The 19,657-nt window shown below is 42.4% G+C and overlaps 8 protein-coding genes across 8 annotated transcripts; 4 read left to right on the top strand and 4 right to left on the bottom strand.

Moving 5' to 3' along the window:
* Nucleotides 1-6,692: 6,692 nt before the first annotated feature.
* Nucleotides 6,693-7,832, top strand: N7537_005316 (DUF3431 domain-containing protein; the record flags this gene model as incomplete). The annotated part of the gene is made up of 3 exons (XM_056896373.1): nucleotides 6,693-7,084; nucleotides 7,155-7,609; nucleotides 7,669-7,832. 3 exons carry the CDS (start codon nucleotides 6,693-6,695, stop codon nucleotides 7,830-7,832), a joined length of 1,011 nt encoding a protein of 336 aa, XP_056752158.1.
* Nucleotides 7,833-8,017: 185 nt separating this feature from the next.
* On the bottom strand, nucleotides 8,018-9,697 carry N7537_005315 (F-box domain protein; the record flags this gene model as incomplete). Its single annotated transcript, XM_056896372.1, has 2 exons — nucleotides 8,018-9,344; nucleotides 9,402-9,697. The coding sequence occupies 2 exons, from the start codon at nucleotides 9,695-9,697 to the stop codon at nucleotides 8,018-8,020; spliced, it is 1,623 nt and encodes a 540-aa protein (XP_056752157.1).
* Nucleotides 9,698-10,225: 528 nt separating this feature from the next.
* N7537_005314 (GFA family protein) lies at nucleotides 10,226-10,903 on the top strand (the record flags this gene model as incomplete). The annotated part of the gene is made up of 2 exons (XM_056896371.1): nucleotides 10,226-10,725; nucleotides 10,780-10,903. The coding sequence occupies 2 exons, from the start codon at nucleotides 10,226-10,228 to the stop codon at nucleotides 10,901-10,903; spliced, it is 624 nt and encodes a 207-aa protein (XP_056752156.1).
* A 164-nt stretch (nucleotides 10,904-11,067) lies between these two features.
* Nucleotides 11,068-12,060, bottom strand: N7537_005313 (uncharacterized protein; the record flags this gene model as incomplete). Its single annotated transcript, XM_056896370.1, has 3 exons — nucleotides 11,068-11,178; nucleotides 11,226-11,553; nucleotides 11,621-12,060. The coding sequence occupies 3 exons, from the start codon at nucleotides 12,058-12,060 to the stop codon at nucleotides 11,068-11,070; spliced, it is 879 nt and encodes a 292-aa protein (XP_056752155.1).
* Nucleotides 12,061-12,540: 480 nt separating this feature from the next.
* N7537_005312 (DJ-1/PfpI family protein) lies at nucleotides 12,541-13,200 on the bottom strand (the record flags this gene model as incomplete). Its single annotated transcript, XM_056896369.1, has 1 exon — nucleotides 12,541-13,200. The coding sequence occupies one exon, from the start codon at nucleotides 13,198-13,200 to the stop codon at nucleotides 12,541-12,543; it is 660 nt and encodes a 219-aa protein (XP_056752154.1).
* A 552-nt stretch (nucleotides 13,201-13,752) lies between these two features.
* Nucleotides 13,753-15,840, top strand: N7537_005311 (Zn(II)2Cys6 transcription factor domain-containing protein; the record flags this gene model as incomplete). The annotated part of the gene is made up of 4 exons (XM_056896368.1): nucleotides 13,753-14,504; nucleotides 14,567-14,800; nucleotides 14,910-15,178; nucleotides 15,230-15,840. The coding sequence occupies 4 exons, from the start codon at nucleotides 13,753-13,755 to the stop codon at nucleotides 15,838-15,840; spliced, it is 1,866 nt and encodes a 621-aa protein (XP_056752153.1).
* A 380-nt stretch (nucleotides 15,841-16,220) lies between these two features.
* On the top strand, nucleotides 16,221-16,949 carry N7537_005310 (uncharacterized protein; the record flags this gene model as incomplete). The annotated part of the gene is made up of 1 exon (XM_056896367.1): nucleotides 16,221-16,949. One exon carries the CDS (start codon nucleotides 16,221-16,223, stop codon nucleotides 16,947-16,949), a length of 729 nt encoding a protein of 242 aa, XP_056752152.1.
* Nucleotides 16,950-17,151: 202 nt separating this feature from the next.
* N7537_005309 (glycoside hydrolase family 32 protein) lies at nucleotides 17,152-18,838 on the bottom strand (the record flags this gene model as incomplete). The annotated part of the gene is made up of 2 exons (XM_056896366.1): nucleotides 17,152-18,387; nucleotides 18,452-18,838. 2 exons carry the CDS (start codon nucleotides 18,836-18,838, stop codon nucleotides 17,152-17,154), a joined length of 1,623 nt encoding a protein of 540 aa, XP_056752151.1.
* Nucleotides 18,839-19,657: the final 819 nt, after the last annotated feature.

Raw genomic sequence — 19,657 nt, 5'->3', positions numbered from 1 at the left:
TCGAACTAAAACTATTATAGTAGATAAAGAAGCTATAATAGACGAAAGAATATTAGGGAATTTAGTATAATAGACGCTAGATATACAATTATAAGGATCGACTAATAATATATCTAGCGGTAATATTATTAAAAATATATATTAAACTATATATAAACCTACTAATAGAAATAGTATAGACTCTTATCGACTTAGGAGCTACTAATAACTTTATAAACCTAAGGTTTAAAGACGATCGATAAATTATAACTAAACCCCTACTATATATAATACTAGTTATAGGACTTAATAGAGAAATACTCTTAGAAGGAGTTAGCGAAGAAACTATTATATTACCTATATCTATCTATAGGTATCTAGAATTAATATAGTTTAATATCTTAGAAATAGGAGACTACGATATTATTCTAAGTATTCTATAATTTAGGAAGTATAACCTAAATATCGATTAGTAATTAGAACGAATTACCTTTAATAGGTATAAGTATATATAAGAATATAATAAGTATAAGATATATTAATAGAAGTCTACCTAATAAAATAAGTATAGTAAGTAGTCCTAAAGTAAGAGGACTAGAGTATTAGTTATAGGCGTCGTTCTAGATATTATAGAATAATTACTAGATATATCTAACTAAGAGTTAAAGGATTATATAATAATTAAATATAAAAAGCTATATATAACTAGCGATATACCTAGGATTCCGGAGGAATACTAGGAGTTTACGGATATTTTTATAGTACTAGCTAATAGAGTATTACTAAAATATAGATCTTTTAATTATAAGATTAATATAATAGAAGGTACTAAACTAACTTTTATATCTATCTATTAGCTATTATAAAAGAAGTCCGATATACTTAAGGAATATATTAAAGAGAATCTACTAAAAGGATATATCTAAGTCTCGAAGTTAGCGGCTAGATATCCTATTATCTTTATACTAAAGAAAGACGGGAGTCTTCGACTTTATATAGATTACCGATATTTAAATTTAATTACTATTAAAGACTAATACCTACTACCTTTAATTAATAAGATATAAGATAGGATTAGATATACTAAGTACTTTTCGAAGTATAATATTACTAATACCTACTATTATATTAGGATTAAGCTAGGCTATAAATAGAAAACGGTATTTAGAACTAAATTTAGATATTATAAATATAAGATTATACCTTTCGGCCTTACTAATATATTAGTAATATTCTAACGCTTTATCTTTAAAGCGATTAAGGAATATTTAGATATCTTTATTATTATATATCTAAATAATATTTTAGTCTTCTTAAAAATACTCGAAAATTATATTAAATATAATAGACTTATATTATAGAAGCTAAAAGAAGTAGAAGTTACTTTTAAACTAAAGAAATACGAATTCTATATTTAGGAAACGACTTTCCTCGGATACTATATTACCTCTAAAAAACTAAAAATAGAAGAAGATAAGATTAAAAGTATTATAGAATAGCTAATACCTAAAAATATAAAGAAAGTATAGTAATTTCTTAATTTAGCTAATTATTACCGAAAGATTATCGATAGATACGCTAGAGTTATATTAGGACTCTACTATCTTACTAAGAAAGATTAGAAATTTATATAGGATAAAGTAGTAGATAAATTATTTTAGGACTTTAAAGAACTCTTTAATAAAAGAATAATTATAGCTATATTTAGCTATAACTGACTAATTATTATAGAAACCGATATATTAGACTATACTCTAGGAGTAAGACTAACGTAACTAGGAACTAATAGTAAGTACCGACTAGTTATATTTTAGTCGAGGAAAATAGTTCTAGTAAAACTTAACTATAATATATATAATAAAAAACTATTAGCTATAGTATTAGCGTTCTAAGTCTAGAGGGTATATCTAAAAGAAGTAAAATATATAGTAATAGTTAAGACTAATTATAAGAATCTTATATTCTTTACTATAACGAAGAAGTTAATAAGATAATAAACGCGATAGGCCGAAACCCTTATATAATACGATTTTAAAATCGAATACTATAAAGGGATAGAGAATAGATAAGCTAATACTTTAAGTAGACGATTAGATTACGAATTAGGAACTAAGATAGCGGACCCTACTATATTAAGATAAAACTCTAATAGTACTATTTTATATAATAAGTAGTTACTAGCTATAACGATAGAAGTTAAGGATAACGACTTATTATAGAAAATTAAAGATATATTAAAAGAAGATATAATTAATTAACTTATTAAAAAGGGTAGAAAACTTACTAAAGACGACTAAGGGTTACTTTATATATATAGATTAATATATATCCTAAATAAGCTAAGAGAAGAGGTTATATATTAATACTATAATAATATCTTATATAGATATATAGGAGTAGAAAAAACTATTAAATATATTATATAAAATTATTATTTTCTAAATATATAGCGAAAGGTTCGATTCTACGTCTACGTTTATAATATATACTAATAAAATAAACTTATATAGTACGTACCTTACGGAGAATTATAGTTATCTAAGATACTAACCTAACTATAAGAATAGATTATAATAGACTTTATTATAAAGTTACTAATCTTAGATAGATATAATATAATTATAGTTATAGTCGATAGGCTTATTAAGTACGCCTATATAATTCCGACTATAGAAACTATCGATACTAATTAAATAGCGAATATTATACTTTAATATATAGTTATAAACTATAGGATACCGAGTAAGATTATATCGGATAGAGATAAGCTATTTATATTAAATATATAGAAATCTTTTATAGATTAAATAGATATTAAGCTTAGACTCTCGATTATATACTACCTATAAACTAATAATTAGATAGAAAGAGTAAATTAGATAATAAAATAGTACCTATAATACTATATAAACTACTAGTAAGATAACTAAGTAGGACTACTACTAATAGTATAGCTAATATATAATAATATAGCGTACTTTACGATTAATAAAATACTATTCTTTATAAATTACGGATATAATCTAGTAGTATTTAGAGAACTAATTAATAAGATAGCTATAGTAGAATTAATAAGACTAAAGACTAGTAGACTAAGAAAGTTATATATATAATTAGTTAGAGATATTAACTTTATTAATCTATATATAAAGAAATATTATAATAACTACTATAGAGAGGGACCTAATCTTAAGGAGGGAGAAAAGGTTTACCTATTATAACGTAATATTAAAACTAAGCGACCTAGTAATAAATTAGACTACCTATAATTAAGACTATTTAAGATTAAGAAAAAATTAGGACTAGTAAATTATCGCTTAAAGCTATCTAAAAGTATATAAAAACTCTATATAGTATTTTATATCTCGTTACTTAAACTAGTACTAGATAATACCGAAATTATAACTAACGTAGAAATCGAGGAAACCGAAAACGAATATAAAGTCGAACGAATCCTATTAGATAAATAATATAATAGTTAGTAATAACTTTTAGTTTAATAAAAAAGGTATCCTATCTTAGAAAATATATAGGAATCTATCTAGAACCTAAGGGGCTATTATTAGCTCGTTTAATAGTACTACTAATAGGCGAAAAGGATCCCTATATAATAGAAAGCGAGGAGGGTATAAAACTAGATTTATCCTAGAAAGAAATAGGGAAATTAGTAATCTCTACTAATATCTAATTAAAGTTCGGATAATCGGTAGTAGTAGTAAGCTACTTAAGATTAAGAGTAGAAAGGGAAGCCTACTCTAGAGATATTTATTTTTTATCGAGAATTTAAAGAAGTTTAATATTATATTCTAATATTTTAAAACCCTTTTATTTTAAGAAGGATATTTATTTACGTAACCGACGTTATCTAGATATTACTTCTTAGTATTACTTTTATTTATTTAATAATTTTTAATATAGCTTTATAAGATAAGCTTATAGTTTACTTAACTTAGGTTCTAATAAATCGAGTTTACTTTCGTTCGTTTTAAGATCCGAAGAAAGTTTAGTTTCGGTATAACGTAATAAATCCTATTCCTAACTAATATAAAAATCACGCTTATATAAACGACTTACGCGAGTATATAAGATATATTTCGAGTATTAATAAGAACGATTTATTAGATAAGTAATACCTATCGATTTATAATAATTATAAGAAATAAAGGTAGTAAAACTATTATCCTTAATATAAGTCGCTTAGCGGTAATAAGTATTAAAAGAATCGAAAGGAAGTTTAGGAGTAAGTAAGGAAATAGAGTTAGCCTTTTATTTAGGTATAATAAGGATATATTATTTTAAAGAAAAAAAATCTATTATCTACCTAAGGGAAGTACCGTAGCTTTATAAGTCTCGGGGATAAAACTCCTAGGAAGAGAGAAGGTAATATTATAAACCTATCTATTACTAATTAAATAGCGACCTACTAGGTATACTAATAGGCTATTAAAAGCTAACTAATAAGATCTATTAGTAGATTACGTATAAACTTACTAAGTAAGAGTATAATCCGCCTTAAGCGGATCTACCCTATAGAAGATTTCTAATATATAGGTTACTCTATATACTAGATAACTACTACTTAGCCTTACGTGATTATATAGGTAGTAGAAGGGTAATAAGTAGATTAGTAGAATCCGCTAAGACGATTCTACTATTCTACTATCTACTATTCTATATAGGAAGAACTTAAGGATATATAAGGATACTTATTTATATATCTAGTTTAGTTCTTCGTCTTTAATTATATATTATTACTTATATTTACCTTTTAGATTACTATAACTCTTTACTTAATTATATCCTAATAATACTTACGAGTAGACTAATACCCCGGTATAGATCTACTCGGCGCTCTACCTAGTATTAGTTCTTTAATCGCTTAAAAGGACTTAGGCTACTATAAGGCCCTACGCGGCATTAGCTTAGTTAAGACCGGATCATTAACGTTAGACCATTCGAGGAGTATTAAGGCAAGTATACCCTGAACCCATCTAACCTAACTGTGACCAGTTAGCTAGTGCGTAACAGTCTGCTTGTGAGTATTCTCAAGTTATAATCAAGTAAAGAGTCATAGTAATCCAAAAGGTAAATATAAGTAACAATATATAATTGAAGACGAAGAACTAAACTAAATATATAAGGGAGTGTCCTTATATATCTGTCGAATACCAAGTCCGAATACATGGTAGAAACCAGGTAATATACCGGAAACATCATGTGACATTGGGTACCAGGCATACCATACAAAAGTGCATATTACAGTTAGTCATCATGGTCCGCACAGATTGTTGAAATAGCGGGTTTTGTCATTTTAGTTAGAGTTGTCAACATTGGTCATTTATACCATACATTGTTCGTACACCAGCTTTCCGTCAATATCCTTCGTTTCCCTAGAGTCGATAGCCTTCGTGGAGTAGATCCTACTCCCTGGGGTATATCGACTCCCTAGGGTATATCCTACCCCTATGTAGGCATATACTCCTCTGGTGTCACGTGTTTCTTTGTGTAGTGGTTATCTGGTACACAGAGTAACCTATGTAACGGAAATCCTCTACGGGGTGGATCCGCTTAGGGCGGATCAGTGAGCTTGCACGTGATCTGCTGACAGATATCCTGGTTGGCTCTCGATGGCCCATTGGTGTGCCTGGTGGGTCACCACTGATTGGTGACGGATAGGTCCGTAACAATAGGAAGACTATATATAAATTGGACTATATAGAGGAAGCCTAACGGCTCTTTAAGAAATAGTCTTTGACTTCTGGGAACCACCTATCTTGTTACCTTCTCCTACCTGATTGACAGGCACCTACCCTGACTTGTAGAGTATCTTTTAACACTACTATATTATCTATTCGGGGAGTCTATATAACCTTATTTTTATAGCTTCCGGGGCGGTAAGCTAGATCTAGTAGGGAGGGATATACTCCCGAGAGGTTTATAGGGTTTACTTACTCTTGGGCCTAAGGCAACCACTTGCTAGATACCTTAGGCTAGTACTTCTTAGCACTCGGCCAAGTCATTATAGTAGTAGCGAGTGCCTATTACTAAGGCACTTAAGGGGTTTTCTCTGGGCTAAGCCCTTACTTAGCGCTGATATAATACATTCTATATTTAGCTAGTAATTACTACTACCTAATAAAAACCATGCGATCCTAATAGAATCTCAGTTTTGACTCTTGCGGGCCCTAAGAGCCCAAACCGGAAGGCAGCCATTTTCGGCGATTTACCGTCAATTAGCCCTAGAGGCCATCGATAAGGTGTGAGTTGATTCAATTGACTGGTTTTAAATATATTATCTACTACCCGGAGCATACACCAATTAGTGTGTGTGTGATACACGCAGTACTACAGTATGCATATACTGATGTATACATCGATGTACGATCAACGACGGCATGTCCGTTTGCGGTCTTAGTCCCCCTCGACCCTGAGTTTGCGACTCTTTAAATAGCTGTGGGCACAAGATTAAACCGTTGTTATTCGTGATATTCATGATATATTCGTACTTTTGTGAGATGCATCTGTTAGTTACTTCTCCAAGTCGACACATGTAACCATGGAACCTCCACCTAGTTCACTACGTCAGAATGCCTGCCCCTGTTATATTCTTCTTTCTGCCCTGAACATTGTCTATCGTCCATTGTCTATTTTGTCCATTACCTCCTTGTACCTCACTTGTCCCTTTATATAAATATAAATATAAATACAATGCAATGAGGTGGTCCTCTTCCCCGCTTCGGGATTGCGCGTCCCCCCACGATGTCAGTGTTTCACGGTCGCGGGTCTTTATTTACCTCGGTCTAGCTGTGACTTTACTGCTTCTGTCATATCAACTCATTCTTGACCGAGGACCGGATATAGGCACAAGATGGACGGCCATTCAGGGTATCGTTGTGGCCGGCGATGATGATCGCTTCGTTCCCGATTCTGTACAGCCAGCGGAGAAGGAGTTGGTTCTCGCCGCTATGCAGGCTAGCAATATGTCCTGGGTGGAGGAGAATCTGTCGGACTGGCAGGTGTCTATCTATCGTGCTGATGCGAAACATGAAGACGTTGGCTTGACCGTTCCCGTAAATAAGGGAAATGAGGCTATGGTATATCTGACGTATGTTTTGGATATTTCGACTTCTTCAATCCTAAGCTTGGTGTCATACTAATTGCCCTTTTCACTATAGTTATATTATTGATCGTTATTGGTCCCTTCCTGAAGTATCGGTCTTCCTGCACGGCGGCCGCTACCAATGGCATGTCGATAACCCGCTCTACGACTCAGTCATCTCCATCTCCCATCTCAACCTCGACTTCGTCCAGGAGGCCGGTTATGTGAATCTGCGCTGCGCTTGGAGCGTCGGCTGCCCCACCGAACTGGAGCCCGCTCGCTATCTCCGCGAAAGACCAGACGATAAAGGACATCCCACCGCGGTTGAGTATCCCGATCGGTTTATGGAGTTGTTTCCGCGCGCGGAGGTCCCGGAGGTTGTCGGGACGCCGTGTTGTAGCCAGTTTGCTTTGTCCAAAACGAAGATTCATGAGCAGAGTCTTGAGCATTATGTTCGTTTGCAGCGGTGGTTGATGGACACGGATTTAGAAGCGGGCATCAGTGGGCGTATTCTGGAGTATTCATGGCATAGTGAGTCTCTCTCGTCCGCAATCTTTTGATCATCTCTTGTTAACCTCCGCCGTTTACAGTGATCTTCGGAAAACCGGCTCAGTATTGTCTCGACCAACGTGAATGTTATTGCCAGACATACGGATATTGTAATATGACGGATAGCGACATTCAGAACCAGTGGGTATGGCGCGGGTTACAGCTGCCAAAAGGATGGCCAGAACAGAGCGAATCTGCGGAATAGCCACGCATGTATATCGCCCGATTATGCTTGAATGAAACTGAACATTTCCCTTAGAGACCTGACCTATGTACTCAAATCATCATTTCATGAAGCGCGGTCCTCGCTAGGCCCACTTTTCTCCTCGAGTCCAATGCCTCAAGATACTGACCATTCCACACAATAGAATTCATCCATATATAAGAACTTCATCGCCATATATCCTGTTTACTTGACCGAATTTGGTGTCCCTGACTACTCATTGGTCGCTCTTCATCAGCCGGAACAGCCAGGAACCCACCAAACCCGTTCCCGACGAGCACGCTCTTGCGAGCATCGCCGCCCCAAGACCGGTTGAGTTGGGCCTCGTGAAAGCTCACGGGGCGCGTACTTGAGTCGCGGCGTCCGGGCGCCGGGCTGGGGTCGTACGGTGTAAAATTCCACTCAAACTCATCTAGACCCTTGCTGTACACATTCAGGGGTTGCGAAAGGCCGCCCCGCATCTGCGGTCCGTTCTCGCCACCACCGAAGAGTCGTGGTGGGGGCATTAGCAGTAGTGTGTCCGGGAATGAGGAATCACGGACATATAAGTCTCGAAGGGCTGGTAAGGCTCGGGACACCAGGGTCGAGATAAGATAGGTATAGTACGAGGATACCACAGGTGGCATTCCATGGTTATCGGTTTGGGATGTGAGTTCATAGTGCAGCAGACGCAGCGACCTCGATGCCATGGGAGGAATCTGCTCCATGGGGAATGAGCGAGAGACCTCCTGGATGACAGAAAGGCTCTCGAGTTGCGGGGCGGCGGAAAGAATATAATGTAGTTGCGACGGACCAACGCCAGTAGAAGATAATATCAAAGATCCCAAAGTTGCTCGGTTCGCTGGCATGGAAAGGAACGCGGCAAGCCCGCTTGCCGTGACATTAGGGGTATTGCGTAGTGTAAGAGACTGAACTGACGGGAACGGCGGAAGAGGCACGTTCACTGCAAATGCAGAATCATCCAGCCAATCGAGATCTTCGAGCGTGAGCTCACGAAGATGGGGGAATGAACCAAGTCCGGCGCGTAGAGTACTAGCCTCCATGTGAACTCCAGATAGCTCCAGCACCTCCAAATTCGTCCATAGCTGGGAGCCAGGCAGACGTGCAAAACTACCCTCGGCACCTTGGCGATAGGCCATCCGACGCAACTCGGGGCATCGGGCCATCAACTCCTGTTTCAAGGATAGACATGATGCCTCGTCGCTGTACAAACCCACCGGCAGATCAACAAAGCGGAGATTAGGAAGGACCGAGATAGTCCGAGCCACGTTGGCTTTGTTGGCCTCGCGGGTCATGTATGGCATTCGGAGTGACAACACCATATTTCCTAGCCCCTGAGACTCTCGCACTGTTCGCATGAACATTTCCAGACGGACTTGCGGGGCATCGATAGGATCGCCATTGCGGTCAAAGAACGAGCGGCGTTTTCGCTTGGCGGCTAATTCGATTTCAAGTTCGCAGTAATGGACGGGGTCGATTCGGACGTTGGTATAACTAGCAGCAAGACCGGTATTAGTTTTGCACTTGTCAAAAGGCCCAGGGATCTCCTACAGAAGCGCCCGCGCATCCAAAAACCATCTCTTGCTAACGAGGGTGCAGTGTGCGAGATCGCGCATGTCGCATAACATACAGCCATCGCTGGCTGATTCCTCGGAGGTGCCATATGTGTTATCGATGGTGTGAGGACAAACAAAGGAGAAAATGCGTGTCAATACTGGCCGAGGTAACTGTTTGGTGTAATCTCGGGCGGGCACGTTAACGCGGGGCGATGGCGGGTCGGTCGTTTCCCGGTCACTTCGCCGTGAGCTTCGTCGTGAACTTCGCCGCAGCTTGTCAAAAAGGCCCATTCTGGCTAGGAGGTGGAAGAATGTGAATATTAAAAGAGGGGAGATGATAGGGAAAAAGCGCGTTAATGCAGGGACCGTCAATCATATCTCCCCCCCTTTCAGCCCCCCGAACATGAAACATGAAACACGAGCGTTTCAGTCTAAGGGGGTTCATCACGTCTGTTAGATCGTGAAGATCCTCCATATGAAAGATTTTGAAGACAAAGGGCACGGATTAACTTCTCATAGGTCAAATATTATGGAGAAAAATGATTCAAGCTCCAAAGGAGATCCCGAGGAGAATTCACATGACATCACTGAGTCAACAGCGTCATTTTTAAGAAATTCAAGTTCAGTGGAACAAATGATGGATATTCAATTGAATGATTCAATTCATCCTTGGATATTGGACCCATATATCATTGGCCATTGACTGACATCATCGTGGTTATCGTCCATATATTCGAACCTCAGTAAAGACCGGGAAAAAGCAAAACACACACTTCCAACTACCTCACGTACTCAATTCACATACCAAAACCACACATTATGGCGGAAATAAGTCGCAACTTCATCGATCCTCTTCCCTGGCCGGCGCATACCAACACACTCCCAGAATCCACGCCCGAAGGACCCTGGAAGCACCTTCCACCATATGAAGTCCAATCCAAGGAACAGTTTGGTCCAATCAAGTGGCGTGGAAAGTGTCTCTGTGGAAATATCACCTATCTCTTGAAGCGGGAGAAACCACTCAATGCCAAATACTGCCATTGTCGGGTGTGCCAGGTTACCCACGGAGCTCCTCTTCAATGGGCGGCTATTTTCCATAAGGACGATATATCATTCACTACTGGCGTGAGCGGTCTGGTATTTTATTCTTCCACACATGAAAGTCAGGATCATGTGTTGCCTACCAAGGTGTCCTGTGGCAATTGCCGGACACCTATCATGGATGAAGGCCGGAATATGTGTTTGATCTTCCCTCAATTGATTGAGCTCGAGGGATCTAGCCAGGAGCAAAGGGAGAGGAGGGAGATCTTTAAGCCGACGCATGTGCATGTCCTACTACTTACTCTATGAGTGCAAACTAACGATCACGCTAGATGTCATATCTTCTACAAATCACGCGTGTTTGATCTTCCGGATGGTCTCCCCAAGTGGAGCGGAATGGAGAATTCCAGTGAACAATTGGACGACCACGGCAATCGGATCGGAATCGAGAAATGATTGCGAGATACTCCAATGAGCAAGAGGTATGTAAGGCTACGGAATCAAATGGGAGTAGCCAAATGGACCCGAAAAATTTGATGGCTGTATAAATAGGCAACAATTAGACATAGGTAGAGAAGCTGAACATATGTACAATGTTCCGTCCAACCTTGTAGTCATCACTATGCGGCCTCGCACACACCAGACTGCACCGACACCGGGTCACTGGTTGCGCTACCCCAATCAGCAGCCCCAATAACCTTACCCGCCTCCGTACTATCATCAGCTCGGATCTGAAAATGTATGAGTATCTCCTCCGCTTGTAAATTAAGAAACTTACATAGTACTGTGGCTCGACAAAGTACCACCAATCATCGCTCCGGAATGCATTATCCAGTGACTGACTTGCCGGGTCATTCCACCCGGTATTACGAGTATCGAAGTGAGCATGCTTCGACCATGACACATACACCTTGGGATGGTCATTGTTCTTTACACCGTTTGGGGTTTTAGCACTTCCCGCGTTGACCTCGTCCGTCGTTAGGGTGTTTTGGATATCGCCCCAGGCCAGGTTGTGGTACCCGCTATGCGCAGAGAGCAGGGCACGCGATGGCGCCCACGTGTTGCTGTCATCTCGAGAGTGGATGATTACTACTCGCTCCCAATCGCTGGAACAGATGTCAGAGGTGTGCTGAACAAGCGGTATTTTACGATGTTGAAGAATGGGCTACCTACTAGTCATGTCCGGTGTCGATGCCAATAAATTCTGCGCCATCTTTCTCGTAAAAGAGATTATAGACAACGCGCACCTCGGTATCGCTGCATCTCTGGTATGTATAATAAACGGGAAATGCAGGGCCCGGATTCCCGATTCCAACGCCAGGGTTGCGGCAGCTGCACCCGACGTCTGGGTAATCACACTGCGGCGCGCCCGGTGTCCTGTGGGCGTCATCATAGACATCTGCTGTATTTGGTGAGCCGCCATACGTCCAGGTTGGATAGCATGGTGGCTGATTCAGGGCTTGGCCAAAGAACCACATGGGCGCGTATCGGTGTGCTAGATCTACGCTACCTGCATCGAGCAGTGAGTCCATCTCGTCATCTGTTATTTGGGAGAGAGCTGTCACATGGCTGGCGGCCAGGACAGCCAAGCTAGCTCCTAGCTTTAAGCGCATGTTCGGGCTTGTGTGTTAAAAGATTGCGATAGTGCTTCGACATTTGAAGTGATCCCACTCATTAAATAGAGACTTGGAGACACTATAGCCGGGAATCCCACCAACCACCTATTTCCAAATGGGGCTATGAGCTGCTCAGGGTCACATCGTGGCATGCAGGTCTGCATTAGCCTCGGAGTATCCCGACATATTCCGCACGTGTGCTGTAGATTGTATCAGTCGCCAAACTGTGCAGGAGCCACGTGGGTTATTTTATACCATGGCCGGAACTATATGACATAACCTTGGAACACAATTAAAGCAATTTACATGGACGGAGTATGTAGCTAAGGATAAAATGTTACCTAGGCTCGGCTCGCCTTCCGCCCAATACAGTTTAGTTAATTTGTGCAGTAGGTACATATTCCTTGGCATTATGAACCCTCCAATGTGTTCATCACAATTCTGATGTTGCTTGATCTCCAAATAATTACCTCTCGATCACTTTGAGGCATGTTTTGTTAAGACAACTTGCTTTCCATCTACATCACGCGGCTCGTAAGCAAGAGCTGCAAATCCGGCTTCGGCAATGTCCTTGTCGTAATTCTCCATGACCCAATGGGCCATCATGTCCATGCCAGCGCAAGCACCACCAGCAGTCCAAAATTTGCCGTCAATGATCCAGTTCTTTTCGGCCGTCCACTTGACATTGGGAGCAAATTCCCTTGCCATTCCGATGGCTTCGTGGTTCGTCGTGGCGTTCAGGCCATCCAGGAGACCCAGCATGGACGCAAACAATCCACCGGTGCAAGTGGTGAACACAGTCTTGACTTCGTTGGCACGTTCGCGCACAAAGCCTGCTATCGCTGGCGGGATGTCTTTGATATAATCCGGCGAAGGCCCGCCGATTAGGAGATAATCAAGCTTGGGACAATCAGACAGGGTGGTCGTAGGCCGTGATTCGAAACTCCCGGTATGGGTTACAGGGTGCAGTCCATCGCCAATATAGTGGAATTCGATATCAATACCGCGGTCAGCTATGTCGGCATTGTTGAATCCCCTCAGGTAAGGAGCCGAGGAGCTGGATAGGACATCAACGGGTCCTGCGACGTCCAGCAATTGAAACGGTATCATGATAATACCGAACTGGATGGGAGCCATGGCTGGTGGATTTATAGAGGATGGTAGTAGAGACAAGACGATGGTGGTAGAGATGAAGAAGACCTAGGGAAAGGCCTACGCTAGCTACTTATATGCATCGAAAGGATCAATAAAACAATTTATTTTTTCACTTTCCCCAACGTCTGTGACAGGAGTCTTTGATGGCCCCCATATCGCGGGACGGAAGTAGAGTCGTGCTGTTTTTGTTCCGATCCATGAATCCACGTAGATGGATCCATGGATTTACGAGTTCACCGGTCCACGGGTCCACGGGTCCACCGATCAGCCCTGGAGAACCCGGGCCTAGCCGCCTTCAGTATGGCTTAGTCACCGAAATCGCGGATCGGAGACAGAAACTGAACATTCCGTTCCGTCCTTCATCCTCCCAACAGATGAGTATATGAAATTTTTTTATTTTTTTCATGTTTTCTTTTACTCCGTACTTTGTTTTCAGTCGTGTCACCTGGGTATTTCTCTCCGGTCTTAGCTCAGGTCTCGTACAACCTTAGGATTCCATGCTTTTCTCAGGACCAATTAGGAACTAGACTCAATATGGGCGAAGGGCCCAAGAACAAGGCCTCGCAAGCGTGCGAAATATGCCGCTCGCTGAAGGTCCGCTGTCTGCCTAGCCCCCAACCTGACACATGTCTAAAGTGTGTGAATTCCAAAAAAACCTGTGTATTTTTGGAGCGGCAACCACGGCAACCACGGCAACCGCGACAACGCCAGCAAAAGCATAGCTCAAAGACCCGAATTCGTGCGCTGGAGTCGAAGGTCGATAATCTGCTTGCTATCGCTAGTCTGTCCAAATTGAGTCACGGGAAAGGACCTTCACAGCGAGAGGCGGGGTTTCTGGAAAATGGCTTGTCTACCTATAGTTCATCTTCTAACGGGGAACGAGATCCCACCCCAAGCAGCAGCCATAACAACAGCACAAGTTCAACACCCCTCGATTGGCCGCTTGATAAGTGGGCTGGCTATCCTAGAATCAACGGCATACCCTGCCCTGAACTACTGCTTGAGTGTGGCCTGTCTATTGATGCTGCTGATGGATTCCTCAACCGGTTTCGCACCATGACCTCTTACTTTCCATTTTTCGTGGTTCCTACTCATGCCAATGTTTTGACAATGTGTAAAGAACGGCCTTTTGCCCTCGTGGCAGCATTGGCGGCGGCGACCTCTTCAGACAAGAAATTACAAAAGGCCCTCGGTGAGAAATTTAGAACCAGCGCTCTCCACACTATTATGGTTCACAATGAAAGGAGCCTAGATCTCCTGAATGGGATGCTAGTATACTTGGCCTGGTGGGTAGACTGTGCTAATTTATCACTCTTGGTTCAACTCTGCTAACCAACGCGTACTTTAGGTATCACTTTTATTACGTTCCCAAGAAAGAACAGTTCAACCAACTACTCCATATCGCAATTAGCATGGTTGGTGACATAGGCTTGAACCTCACACCTGCCGAGGCAATGAGTAGGAAGATAGGACTTCGATTGACACATTATCGTAAAGTCTCTACACCTTCAGCGAACCACGACGAATTTTTTAGCCGAGAAGCCCGTCGAGCATACTTAGGATGCTTTTATCTTTCGACTCTGTAAGTAATTTCCCAAACAAAGCCCTTCGCCTCTCGGATCACATTTTCTGGATGAAGGTACCATCATCGCTCAAAAATGGAGTGTATGACTAATTAAAGCTGTTGTTAGCACCGGCTGGGTTAAAATGAAGGCAACTGGTATTCAATTTCAAAGCTATATGATTGAATGTGCGACATCGTTGGGTCAAGAATTGGAACATCCAACGGACGCATTGCTTTTACCATTAGTCCAGCTTCAAAACATGGCCGAGGTGAATCACTGCAGTCTTGCAAATGTTGACCACATGGATGGCCTAGATCTTGAAATGAAGGTCCAATCATTCCAAGCCGAATTTAAGCAGTGGAAGCACTCGCTTCCACTCGCATCTCAGCAAGCGAGTACGTTCGAACGGTCGAAAGTCCAATGGAATCGATGCTAATGTACCGTAGACTGGATTGACCTGGCTTGTGAGATTGCTGTAATGCATGTCTACGAGATGGATCTCGTCAATGTCTTTGCATCGAAAACGCGACGAACGACAGGTTCTCTGAAACATTCAACAGGCTCATCTTTTACGTCTCGAATTCCCCTAGAGGTGCTCTTTCTCTGCTTGAAATCTGCAGGGCAGCTTGCGCAGAATTTCTTCTCCATCCCAACATCCGAATACGGCAGTCTCTCTTACATGCAGTGGTCTTGCATTATATATGCTATCACCATTATTTATAGACTGACAGTTGGGATTCCCCAGCTTCGTGACTGGGATGTCCGAGTTGCGCGAACGACCATTGACTTTTATTCTATTCTAGATGCGTTGTGCAGTCGCTTCGACAGTGTATCGCGTTGTGATCAGGCCGCATTGGAGAATGGAGACCTATTCTCGATGATGGGATTAATCTTTGAAAACGTCAAGCAGACTTACGGCAGACTCCAGCTGTTGCCACAGGATGATAGTGCAGACGACACCGGCCCAGTTCATGCTACTAGCTTTGTGCCCTCTACGCCCAAATACCGGCACCCATGCCCTGCATTCCAGACCTGGAGGATAGGCCGGCTAGGATAGCATCTCAGTGTCACTGACGGGAAACACTATGTGACCGTCCCATGTGCGCAAGTCATTAATACTTACTCTTTATCGGTTTAAAACTTGTTCTCTGAGACTTCGACTAGTTAACCTTGGTGAGGCATGGTTTTGCCCCGTAGATGTTCATTGCACCGACGATCGTAATAAGACTACGTCACATTGACAGGTGGTCCTCGGTGATTCTTAATACAATCAATATGGGAATGTTTCTTTCACACTAACACGAGTGTGATTGCCGCCATCATGTCCTCGAACACAAAGTTTGAGTTAGACACCGAGACCTCCAGCAGCAGCTTTCTGGGTGACCTAGGACCCACGATCAGTACAAGGGACATAAACAGTTTCTCGACACTGTAAAGATGGAACAAAGTCGCCATCAAGATGAATTTGAGGCCAGTGAATGGGTGCTCTTCACTCAAGTTAATAAGCAGGTCTTTAGTCGCGACTTCCTAAACTCCGACGATAGTATTCTTCACCGTTACTGGAATTCTTACGACTCTTCTCAACACCTTCTGCTTGTCAAAATGACAGTCTCACGCGCTCATAAAACTGCGACACGAGTGTTCGAAAAACATTTATTTTTCTCTCTTATACCAATGGGCCTCGACGGCTGCCTTCGAACCTTTGGGTCTGCCACTTGCGAAGCAGAGAATGGCTCTGCTAAACAGCCGGACTGCCAATTTTTACCAAGGAGACTTCCCCGCGGCCGAACAACCAAATGGCCGTCTCTCGTGGTAGAAAGTGGGTTTTCGGAGACACCTTCGAAGTTGATGTCTGATGCTCGGTTTTGGCTTTTCGAATCCAACGGCGATGTGCAAATGGTCATCACAATCAAGATCGGTCGCAGTGCGCCAACCATTGTGCTGGAGTCATGGGAGCAGGTGGACAATAGGGTCAAACGTCAGCAAGTCGTTACGATCAACAAAGGCGAGAACAATTTTGTCTACGTCGATGGCCAACCACTGGTCATCAGGTTTGACCAGCTCTTTCTTCGCCCGCCGACCATCCCGAGAGAAACTGACATCAGCATCGAAAACACGATTTTGATCAAAATTTCCAGGGACATCTGGGAAGAGCAAGGCCTTTGACGACCAGGCCGCATCGTCGCTATATTACTTGTCACTTCGACTGACTTTTCTCGCACTTCTTCCTTTTCCCTATGTCAATCTCTCAAAGCTAACTCTGTCACTACGCTGATGGTCAAGAACGATCATTTCGTGCACGTCGGCGTGCAAAATATCAGTGGTCTGATTTCATCTCATTTCTGGCTTCTTGTTGCCTCTCACTATTCTAGTGCCACGCTGAATCCATTCCGTTGATCCGAAGCCTGACATCCTGGGTCACTCCGTCCGTCGAAACAAGCCGTGCTTCGGTTGAATTTCCCTTTGGGAATATCTGAGCCGTCAAAGAGACCTCTCCTTGACCACCCAAGACCTCAACACTAGACCAATCCACGAAGACCTGCAAGTTGATCCGTTTATCCGCGTTCGCTGATAGTGGTGCGTGATACAAGCTTGCAAAGGTCTTGTCGGAAGATACATCTCCTGAATTTCTCCGATCCACGAAGACCTCTTTGCTGGTAAAGTTGTACCCGATGAGTGTTTCTTGCTTGAAGTCAGAGCTAGCACGAACGCCTATCGCAAACGTGGATGCCAGAGACTTGTTGGAGTCATGATCAGCAAAGCTCAAGTCGATCTTGAATGCCTTGCCTGGGGAGTCCAGGCTGGTTGATCCCTTCGATACAGATTTCCAGGAATGTTTCAAGGTCTGGTGATTGGCAACACTCCGCCAGCTGTATTGCGGTTGTTGAAGGAGGGTCACCTTCCCATTAACCTTCTTCAAAGACAACTGACGGGGAACAGACATGGCGCTTCGCCAAGGACTTGTCGGGATCCTCTGACCATACTGCCAGTTATTCATCCACCCAATCTGGACCACGTCGCCTCCCTCAGGAAGTCCATTATAACTAGCGGCGGCATAAAAGTCCGGACCCCAGTCCATCCAGTTGGCAGACTTGTTGTCTGGATAGATGCTAGCAGGATCAGCCTTGAAAGTCGTTCCATCGAAGTCGCCAATAAAGTACTGCGTGCCTGAGCCGACGGTGCCAGGTGGTCCACCAGGATTGAGTCCCAAAACCAATACCCATTTCTTGATTGATGGGTCTCCCTTGATGGGCAGTTGAAACAGGTTGGGACATTCCCATACGCCACCGACACCATTGTAGGGTCCGAATTCGCTAGCCAAAGTCCACTCTTTGAGGTTGTCCGAAGTCCATATCGCAACTTTGTGGAGCGATGACAGAACTGTGACGGCAACCCATTTCTGGGTATCGGCATGCCAGGACACGAAGGGATCTCGGAAGTTTTGAAATTCTGCTCCATAAGGAGAAGGTGGGTTGTGGATCACCGGGTTCTCGGCATCATATGTTGTCCAAGTCTCACCCTCATCGAGACTATAAGCGATTGACTGAGATTGCTGCCCTGCCTGAACCTGCTTTCCGCTTGGGAGCTCTTGTGCGACGGGATACTTTATGGAGAAAACGGTTGTCAGTCTTCATGAGTAATCAAGTGAAATGGTTATGTGATCGTACACTGGAAGTATACATAGCGACCAAAGGAATCTTTCCATCAACCCCAAAGCCACTCGTGTTGTTCACATCTGCTACCGCACTTCCCGTGAAGAACATCTCGGTGACATTCTCGGGATATCCACGAGCAAGTAGAGCAACAGGGCGCTCTTCCCAGTGGGTCAGATCTTTACTCGTTGCATGACCCCATGACATATTCCCCCATTCAATACCACCAGGGTTATATTGGAAGAAGAGATGGTAGGTCTCATTGTGATATATCAATCCGGCAGGATCGTTCATCCAGTGTTCGGCAGGAGAGAAATGATATTGAGGACGGTATGGCTCGGTATGGCTCAAGCCAGATGCCGTCCCGGCGAGAAGACCCAAGGCCGTGAGGAAAATGCCCATCTTGGAATTCAAAAGTCTCTATGCAAAGAAAAACTGTTTTATTCTATTAGGAGGAAATTCATACAGATTTTATACCTGAGGAACTATGTCACCCCACATTTCGTACTTCTTGGCATGCCTCTTAACTCTGCAAATCTTCGGGGAAATACAAACTCTCATCCCACATTCTTGGGAGAACAGTTGGACAATCGGCACGTCCGGAGCTAAGTCGCGGAAACTCGGGAGGAAACCTCGGAACTCAAGACATACTATAATTACTCGGGCCGTAGTGTTCTCACCCCGCATACATCGGTGGGGCATGCGCGACCCTGAAGGTAAATAGTGATGCCATGCAGGTACTAGGTACTAATGTACAAAGTACCGCTCACCGCCAATGAAGTAAAACCAAATGAGGGATTTCTATCATCCAATCAGCTCCGGCAATTTTCAGTTTGGTAAGGGTACCTGGTTCGCTTGCTGTAGATTCTACAAGCTTGGCATATATGAGCCCCATTGATATCTGCCAAACCAGTTCCCTCCAGATTGGCTACTCCTTGAGATTAGAATTCCAAACTAAACCGTACAGTGACGTTTCATAAGTATTTGCACCCCAATACTTCTACCGTTGACTGCCCTACCTATACTGCCTGCTTATTACTACTGGTATGAAACCGAAAATAAGTGGCTTCCGAAGTACTAGGATGCAAATACTCATGAAACATGACTGATACTCACTCGGCGTAACACGACTGCAAGACACACAGGAAGTACTCTGGCCCACAATATTCCAACACCACTAAACTCTCTTGTCTTGGAGGGAAAGCAAGGAGAGAGAAACTA

The sequence above is a fragment of the Penicillium hordei genome, assembly GCF_028827395.1.
Source record: "Penicillium hordei strain IBT 12815 chromosome Unknown utg000003l_segment0_segment0, whole genome shotgun sequence".
Classification (NCBI taxonomy): Eukaryota; Fungi; Ascomycota; class Eurotiomycetes; order Eurotiales; family Aspergillaceae; genus Penicillium; species Penicillium hordei.
Note: the sequence above shows the minus strand (reverse complement) of the source record. Positions and strands in the feature narration are given on the sequence as shown.